Source organism: Borostomias antarcticus (assembly GCF_949987555.1).
Source record: "Borostomias antarcticus genome assembly, chromosome: 18".
Taxonomy (NCBI): domain Eukaryota; kingdom Metazoa; phylum Chordata; class Actinopteri; order Stomiiformes; family Stomiidae; genus Borostomias; species Borostomias antarcticus.
The window spans coordinates 16,202,082-16,211,885 of NC_140251.1; the positions used below are offsets into that span (position 1 = coordinate 16,202,082).

The following is a 9,804-nucleotide window of genomic DNA, read 5'->3' on the forward strand; positions in this document are numbered from 1 at the left end:
CTCTCGCTCTCTCTCTCTCTCTCATGCACACACACACAGACACACACACACACACATGCACACACACACACACACTGTCCCACAAGCCACAATGTGCCAATTACTGTACATAAGTCTCTGACCCAAGCCTTGTGCTGCCTCCCACCTAAACTGACAGCCATTCATCACAAGAATTCCAATGTCTTCATCAAATGACCCTGTCCTGTTCTTCCTCTATGTGGAGCACTTCTAACCTTCTACCTCTGATAGGCCTTCACTGACAACACAGGGGATGGATGGAAGCAGAGATAATTGAATCAGGATTGAGAGAGACAGGAGAGGAGGGATGGAGGGGCAGGTGTCAGAGATAGGTAGTGGCGGGAGAATGGAGAAAGGGATGGGAAGAAGGGGGAGGAGGAAGGAGAACTGGAGGGAGAGGGAGGAGAGGTAGGTGGAGGGTGGCAGGAGAATGGAGAGAGGGATGGGAGGGAGGTGGAGTAGGAGGGGATGGAGAAGGAGGAGAGGTGGGTGGAGGGTAGCAGGAGAATGGAGAGAGGGATGGGAGGGAGGAGGAGGAGGAGGGAGGGAGAACTGGAGAGAAAGATGAGAAGAAAGAGGGGGGGGGGTCGTCTGGAGGGGTGACAGGTTTGAGGTTAAGCCTTAAATGACATCTTCACAGAAATACATTGCCTGTACTCCTATTCAACAACCAAGGATAATTGCTCACTCAGTCCCCGACACATGTAACTCTGACCCTAACACACACCCACACGCACAAAGAGTGTGTGCCCTGCTCAAGCCCGCTATGGAGACAAGGCAAGAACAAGACCAGGGTTCTGTACTAGATCAATACTTCATTTACTGACCGAACTTCAGTCTTGTGCTGCCTATCTCCATCACATCACACTCGTCACCAGTTGTCTCAAACAAAAGAAATATCTTTCTGAAGAGAGAAAAAACAACTTTGATTTTCTTAGAACACTCCAGATAAACAAGTCCATCAAGAGTCACCCTCTCTCTCTCTCTCTCTCTGTCTCTCTCTCTCTCTCTCTCTCATTTAGTGACAAAAACATAGAATAAACATTTATATCCTCCTTCTCTTATCCTCCAATTCCTCTCCTTCTCTACCTTTTGCCCTCCCCTCCTGCTCCACCCCAGACCAGTGATGTCTCTCCTATCTAACCTCCTGCTCTTCTCCTCCACCTCCACCTCCACTCCTCCCCTGCATCCCCCCCTCCACCAGTGACGTTTCCTTAGTCCCACCAGCAGCAGCAGGTCTCGTGATCCCTCCACCTCCACCCGCAGATCACTGCTGTCTCATTCCTGTCCTCTACCTCTCTCTTCTCTCCATCCATGGACTTGGCATACAAGGTAATTGCCTATGGCGCCGAAGAACTAGGGGCGCACAAATCTCCGCTAGCACCCCCCCGCTCAACAAATCTTCAATCGGAATTGTCTGCTAGCACCTCCCCCCCCCCCCAACAAATCCTCAGACAATCAGAATTGTCCGCTAGCAACCCCCCTTCAAGCTCAACAACTTGGCGGGGGCGCACTGTCGTTATTTTGGCTAGGGCGGCCAATCGCCTTCCCCCGAGCCTGTCTCCATCCTGCCAGCAGCATGCTTATTGAGCCCTTTCTCTCCTCTTCTACCAGTAATGTCTCTCTCCTCTCCACCTCCATCTCTCCTCCACCTCCAGGCCTATAATAGATCTGCTCTATCTCCTCCACCACCTCCTCTCCCTCCTCCACCAGTGATGTCTCCTGTCTATCCAGTTCTGCCAGCAGCAGGTCTATTGATTCCACTATGGATCTGCTGACTTCATTATCATTACAGAGGTCAAATGAGGGTTGCCAATTCTGGACGGGGAAGATTCTAGAACAGTGCTTCTCAGCCCTCCCTGTCCTGTTACTTCGTCAAATAAGATTTTCTGTCTGATGTATGACGTTATCTGAATGTAAAAGCATAGTGTTCCACTTATCAAATGTAGTTGTATGGAGAGAGTGTACATTGATCAATATTGTAATTGTGCCCGTTTTAGCTGTTTCCATCTGATTTGGTCAGTTTTCAGCAGAAGTTTTAGACAGTCCAAAGAGCTTGAGAAACATCATCCAAGACCAGTTTTCCACCATGCAGTTGATCATGTTAACAACTGACTTATGTCCCATTTCCACCGCACCAAAAACAACTCTGCTCAACTTGCTTTTTGGGGCTTTCAACCGCAAAATGGGCATGTAGAGGCGAGGTGAGCCGTTACTTTTTTATTACTCGGTTGAGGTTCCAAGTGAGCTGTAACAAGGTCATGTAAACACTGCAGATCATTGATTGGTCAGAGACTCAGACCCAGACCAGACCCAGACCCAGACCAGACCCAGACCCAGACCAGACCCAGAACCAGAACCAGAACCAGACCCCTCTATATTCAGAAACCCCTCTATATGATGTCATGACGACCAGTTACATTTAGGGTGATACTATTTGCGGTGGAAAGCGCAGTGAAAAAAGTAATGCAAGTAGCCTATAGATTAATCAAGTTGAGGTAGCCTACATGTGGCAGAGGTGGTCTGCAGCAGTGATTTTGTGATGACCTGGGATCTGTGGACAGGAGATGGGGTGTGATCTCTATCAGATACACTTTCATCACTTGAACACATTTAGCCTACTGCAGTCATGTGAAAAATAGCATTGATGGTGTCATGCTCACATTGACTAGAATGTATTAGCCTACACAGCCTATGCACAAAATATGCATGCACGGGTTGAGGTGAGACCATTTTATCCCAGTGATGTTCTGTCACGTGAGCAGTAAAGTCAATCTTTGCAATACATTTTCCAACCATTCGCCAGCGCCACCACCAGCATTTTGGAACAGTAATCACCCAGTGTAGCCACCTCCTCGTGCTCCTTTGGAGCATGCTCCCTGACCCCGGTGGCAGTCCTCGCGCACTGCACTGCTCTCTCTTCCTCCCCCCTCCTCTTCCTCCCCCCTCCTCTTCCTCCCACATCGAGGCTCGCGCTGCCTATCTAGCCCGCTGCCTGCCTGTCTGTCGCATTTCCTCAAGAGCCAGACGACGGGGTCTCGGAGGGGTCGAAGGTTCTGCCCTGCAAGCCACGACCTCCACCTTTCAAGCCCCTGCAGATTTTCGGTATTATCAATGGAAGCGCGTTTCTGACAACATAGATCGCCGAACAGGAGCACATATCAGTGGGAGGACAAGATATTCCCCTCTCGTTTGGCAAAGGAAATCGCTGGGAAAAAATAGCGAGGCACAAAGCGGTGGGTTAGAGGTGGCTGGCTTGTCATTTACGAGACATGGAGATGCATGCGTTTCTGCAGAGTGGACGTTTATTGAGCGATTTGGGATATTTTAGAGACGAGAGATATAATGGGTCATATTTACGGAGGACGTTGGCGTTGACTTGTGTGTGATTTGCACGAGATTCATACAGTAGTCCACGAGAACGAGCGCGGTCTTGAAATGTCGGTGTCAGAGGTTCAATTCGTTCCTCTTTCCTATTCACTGTGCATCTGAGAATGCTCTTTGTAGCCCCGTGACATTTTCTCACTGCATTGCATGCTTTTAGTTTCACATATTCGGGAGATTTTCAGCGTAGACAAGTAGCTGGTTTGTATAGCTGTTGTTTGGTAATGTGTGGATAATTTGCTAATGTAAGCAGGTTTAGTTGGTCTTTCATATTTTAATTTAATCTAGGCCTACATCGTGAAGTTCTTAAAGTATTGTGACCAAAGGTCAGCAGTGCCATTTTGTAGCCAAACTACGTACGTCTACCTTGACATGTAACATTCACAGTCACCCAACAGTCATAACCGTTAAAGCTCAGGCCTGCACTGTAGGTTCAAAGATTTTGACTCAACTATAGTCGAGAGTTGTTTTTTTCAGCTATAGTGATTTCATACAAGCAATTATAGCGTGTGTGTGTGTGTGTGTGTGTGTGTGTGTGTGTGTGTGTGAGAGAGAGAGAGAGAGAGAGAGAGAGTGTGTGTTGTGTGATTATGAGGAAATTAATCGAAAGCTGAGCTGAGGTCTCTTCTGCTGGTGTTGTGGATCAAAACCTTATTTCCTGTGTAGGCTACAACCTATTTCCCAAAATACACTGCACACACCTGCATACCGTTCACTGTTCCCCTCATTTGAATTTATTGTGAACATTTCTGTATTAGATTTTTCTGCACCAAGACACTCAACTTCTCTCTCTCTCTCTCTCTCTCTTTTTGTGTAATTGAAGTAGGCTGTACAAGTTGGTGCGGTGTGTGTGTGTGAGCGTGCATGAACTCTTCAGGATGCCCGCTGCCGTGTGCTGGAGAGGTCCTGTCTGACCCGCTGGTGAGCTGAGGTGTCCGTGTCCCACGGTCACGCCGCCAGAGCAGGCGGAGCCATGGCGCACAGGAACACGCCCTCGCGGGGAGGAAAGGTGACCGTAGACGTGGACGAGTACAGCGCCAACCCCACCCAGGCCTTCACACACTACAACATCAACCAGAGCCGCTTCCAGCCCCCCCTCGTACACATGTGAGTACAGGCTGCATACACGTGCCTAACATGTGCACACACACAACACACATACACACACACACACACACGTACCTCCAACAATCCAATTCCTACTGTAAGATTTTGCAGCCTCCGGCACTTACCGACACATTCACCAGATAAAGCTTTGCAACAGTGCCTGAAATGAATCTACTGATTGATTGAATTGATTGATTGAATTGATTGATTGCATGATTTAATTGATTGATTGATTGATTGATTTAATGGATTGGTGGACTCAGACAAAAGCCAAATGATTGGACATCTGCCCTCCCTATCTCTTCCAGTGTATAGCCCCCAGCTGCTGTGCTAACTCTGCTGGTTTTCCCTGCGGTCTCCACTAGACTTGAAGACATAAACCCAGAAATCAGAAACAGGTTTACTGCCAAGTAGGTTTCACACAGAAGGAAGTTGCTTTGGTCTGATGGTGCATAACAATAAACAGTGCGAGGAGGACAAGACAGGACAGTGCAAAATACAATAACATAGGTGACAATTAACAATACAGTATACAATACAATCTACAATCATGTACAACATAATGCAGTGTCAGTGGGGGTCCCGGGCCTTGCTGATGAGGCCAGCTGCAGTCGGGAAGAAGCTGTTCTTGCCGTGAGTTTTTGGTTAAAGCCTGAGTCCAGTGCCTCGGCCCTACAGAGTGCTTCCTTCAGAGTCAGCTTGGGAGGTCAATCCTCCATGTTATTAAGCAAAGAGGTCAGAAGTGGCCTGGATTTATAAGGTCTTTAACAACGACTCTTTGACCTAGAGGTCAGGTCAGGGGTCACTCAGCTGTAGGTTACTGGCCTGTTGATTCATAATCAGTAGCGTGTAATGAGGGGTGGAGACAGACAGAGGGCCTCTTTATGTACGTTTTGCCAAGTTCTATTTTTTCTTGGAATATACAGTATATTGTATTTGCATACAATAGCGAGACAGAGAGGAGGAGGCGTGTACTCAAGGCTTTCTGCCATCTTTGGCTCTGATTGACTGACACTGTTTCACCCCACCACCACCACCACACACACACACACACACACACACACACACACACACACACACACACACATTTAAGGGAAGACAAAGGTGTTGGACAGCTGTCTTACCGGTCCACTCAATCTAACATTAACCGGCAGTCTGTCTCGGAGGCTTTGTCTTCCTCACAGGAATCCTCACAGGAATTCCTCACAGATGTCTCCATTGAATTAGCAGGGATGGGACTTGTGTTTTTATCCCCCATTTCCACTACTGTTTTAGAAATTAAAGGATAAGGACGCTGAATTTCATGTTTAGCCCTATTCTGGCTTCCCTGGCATGTATCTGACTAGTACAGGTTAAAATATTTCTGTTTTGTGCAGAACAGAGTTCTGTGCCAATAACGTCGGCGCGCGCGCCCTGGCTCGTTGCTAGCTATGGGAACACTCGGAAAACTCTAAAATGTATGATATATGTGGATTTCAAGTTCAGGAATTACATGGTTTATGCTCACCAAGCTCTGAAGTCGTCCTGTAAACACCATAGGTCCTTTCGCCTCTGCATTTCGAAACAACAGTAACTTGTAAACAGTACTAATTTCACCGAACATACAACAGCCATCCCTTCACGCTGTAAACCTCAGCGAATTTCTGATTCGGATGAATTTCGTGGAGGTTTACAGCGTGTTTGATTGTGATGTGTGTGGTTGTGACTGTTGTGAATGTGCTTTGGAGGTGATTGAGCTTTGAACTGAGCGAAGCAGAAATGTGATTGTATTTTATTGTGATATAGAACTAGTCTACCTAGCAGGTAGTGTTATACTGACTTATAATGGCTGTGCAGTAATGATGAATATGTCACAATTATGCCACTGCGCAACCAACCGGTGTGTATGGCTGGGATTACCAGTTGAGTTATGGGTAGTCTCGCATGGGTAGTCTTGCATAGCCAGACCTATCTCCATGCTTCGGTTACGCTGTGCCAGCGCTGGAGAAAGGTCTGGCTGGACTCATTACCATTCGGGGATGGGAGGGGGTGGACGCTTAACATATTTTTTAAGCCAATCACAATCATCTCTGGCGGAGTGGTTGCTGGTTGTTGTTGTTGTTGTTTCACGTAGTCTGGGAGAATCTCCAATTGGCCACATGTATCGACGCCATTGATTGGGCAGTAATAAACAAATGACAAGGCTTATCCCCAAAACCTACATCCGTTGAGTCTGACTAAGTTATGGGTAATGTTAGGACGGGGGAGGGGGGGGGGCTTCAAGAGGAGGACATGAGAAGGGACAAGAGGAACGAAGAAGAGAAGGGAGGAGAGGAAAGAGAGGACAGGGGCCGAGACGAGAGGAGTGGATAGAGCTCTGGGATCGTACTAAACCCCTGGTCATTACAATTAGCATTAAAACACCTTGTGCCACTCGTGAAAGCTGGCAGCCTAATCTGTGATTTGCCACCAGCTTTATTGTGATGCTTTAGAACTGGGCTTCGTGCCAGCCATGCCATCACCATCCCTCTGGGGCCACTAACAGACTGCCGGAGCTGCCTCCCCCCTTCCCTCTCTTTGGCAGACTTGGCAGCAATGGCAGCTCTCTGATGATGATGATGATGATGATGATGATGATGATGATGATGAGTGTCCAGGGACCTGGGAGATGTTTGAGTAGCTTCACTCAGCCAGCCTCGGGGGGAGAGCCTGGTTTCTATTTGCTTGGTTTCTGGTCTAGAGCCCACTGGTATACTGTCACACAAATATCGAATAGAGTGGCCGAGTCTCGCCAGGCGCTAGGAATTAGAATAAAACCATGGACGTACCAAACGAAGTAGCCTATTCCAGAAGATTCTATGCAGAATTCTATCTGCATAGACCGGAAACCACAACTGCAAAGCAAATGGGCACCAGGCTAGCTTCAGTCAGTCCTTCCTTCCTTTCTTCCTTCCTTCCTTCCTTCCTTCCTTCCTTCCTTCCTTCCTTCCTTCCTTCCTTCCTTCCTTCCTTCCTTCCTTCCTTCCTTCCTTCCTTCCTTCCTTCCTTCCTTCCTTCCTTCCTTCCTTTCTTCCTTCCCTACTAACTAACTTCCTTCCTTCCTTCCTTCCTTCCTTCCTTCCTTCCTTCCTTCCTTCCTTCCTTCCTTCCTTCCTTCCTTCCTTCCTTCCTTCCTTCCTTCCTTCCTTCCTTCCTTCCTTCCTGTCTTCCTTCCTTCCTTCCTTCCTTCCTTCCTTCCTTCCTTCCTTCCTTCCTTCCTTCCTTCCTTCCTTCCTTCCTTCCTTCCTTCCTTCCTACCTGCCTGCCTTCCTTCCTTCCTTCCCTTCTTCCTTCCTTCCTACCTTCCTTCCTTCCTTCCTACCTTCCTTCCTTCCTTCCTTCCTTCCTTCCCTTCTTCCTTCCTTCCTACCTTCCTTCCTTCCTTCCTACCTTCCTTCCTTCCTTCCTTCCTTCCTGCCTTCCTTCCTTTCTTCCTTTCTTCCTTCCTACCTGCCTTCCTTCCTTCCTTCCTTCTTCCTTCCTACTTGACTTCCTTCCTTTAGTCATCTCTCTGCTCCCTGTCCTTTATGTATCCATTCTATTCCCTTAGATCTTATAATCCTCTTTCCTGAGACTTCCTTGAAGGTGCAGGTGAAAGATAGCGAGCATATTAGACGATGTTCTTGACAGGCTCTTGTTTGAAGAGTATACTGTAAATCAGTACTATCCAGTTAATAATACTGGGTATATCATTACATAGTGTCATCATTACATCATATATTTCTATTAGGCTACACCCAATATTATTACAGGTATACTGTGTATTATATATGTGTTCTCTGTGTTGCCAGGGTGGAGCCCATTCCCTATGACGCCCCCAAGCCGTCTGGCCACACCCGCTTCGTGTGCATGTCAGACACACACTCGCGGACGGACGGCATCCAGATGCCCTATGGAGACGTTCTGCTCCACACTGGGGACTTCACCGAGCTGGGGCTGCCCTCAGAGGTCAAGAAGTTCAACGACTGGCTAGGTAAACTGGACGGCTTTATCACACGCACACACACACACACACACACAAAACGACGTTAACAACAGTTTTATTGTTTACACACACTAAGGATGTGCGCAGATAGTTGTTTATCCGACTATACTGCGCAGCTTCTGCTAGGCGTTTAAGAAATACTAGTCGGCTGAACTAAATATAATATAATTTGATTTAAACAAAAAGAGATTGAAATAATGAAAGTCACCTCACTCACAGTAGCCTACTCAGGCTGAGAGAGAGAGAGAGAGAGAGAGAGAGAGAGAGAGAGGGGTTACAATCCTTACTACAGGGTTTTAGTAGCATATAGTCTCGCATCTAAGATCATAATCATTAAAACTAAACCATCACAGAGAGTGTGAGTGGAGCGGGGTGGGGGGGGTTCAGAGCGTGTTTTCAAGAAGTCGGCGCGATCGGCGTCGTGTTCCGCTCCGATCAGACAGAATCACAACTAGGAATGTTCAGACAGAATGGTCACTCTGTCACTCTGTCGAGAACAAGAATGGGTGAACTTGGGTGGAGCGGGTGGATTGGGACGTCTGGACCCAGTCTACTGTAGCTCAGAGCAGTTTGAAGCACGCCTGATCATTTCTCTCAGTCAAACAAGCGCATTCATTTCCAGCTGCAGGAGGCTCTAGGAGACATAATGACAGCAATCAGAATGGAGCCTTCATCCAAGCGATGGTATAATGTTTTATACTGACCGACTGTGAGTCTGTGAATGTGATTGTGAATTTCGTTAGTACTAAATATATTTCAATGAATAATCTAATGATCTGTTTTTATTAGCCTACTTAAAAAACAAAAACATAATTAGCCTGGACCTATACGGAATCTACAGGCCATTGAGCCCAATAGAGCTATTATCATGCAAAGCATGCATTTGATTTAATTTCACTTGGCATGAATCATAGGCCTAATGATGGTGCCAGATAATGATAACCGATGAAGTGGTACGAGTCAAAATGCCTGTAGCCTACACTTGAGAGATTAAAGAGAACGAGTGAGAATTTTTCAAAGCAGCTTTCTCTTTTGGGGGACGGGGGAGCAGAGTGATTGGGTGTAATAAAAGATTTTTGGCGCTCAACTCCACTCACATGCTCTCGTCATTCAAATTAAATCTAGACCTATCTATTCTTCATACATAGGCTATTTATTTGCATGTTTTCTTGGATATTAACAGACAAAGCATATATCCTTCTGACCCCTCTCATGTGTGCCATGCGCAAACTGTCGTTTCCCTCGCCTGCTGAGGGGAGCTGGCGTCGGCCAACTCACTACACTGTTGAAGA

At 47.1% G+C, this 9,804-nt stretch overlaps 1 protein-coding gene across 2 annotated transcripts in view; it reads left to right on the plus strand.

Annotated features, from left to right (window-relative positions):
• Positions 1-3,052: 3,052 nt before the first annotated feature.
• The window catches only part of mpped2 (metallophosphoesterase domain containing 2b), a 21,515-nt gene continuing 14,763 nt past the window's right edge, over positions 3,053-9,804 (plus strand). The window contains exons 1-3 of one of the 2 annotated variants that reach the window (XM_084453236.1): positions 3,053-3,254; positions 4,229-4,509; positions 8,319-8,500. In XM_084453236.1, coding sequence (XP_084309362.1) covers positions 4,376-4,509; positions 8,319-8,500 — 316 coding nt within the window. In that variant the 5' untranslated portion in view covers positions 3,053-3,254; positions 4,229-4,375. Of the gene's footprint in view, positions 3,255-4,225; positions 4,510-8,318; positions 8,501-9,804 lie in introns of both variants that reach the window. The other variant, XM_084453237.1, reaches the window with a different exon arrangement.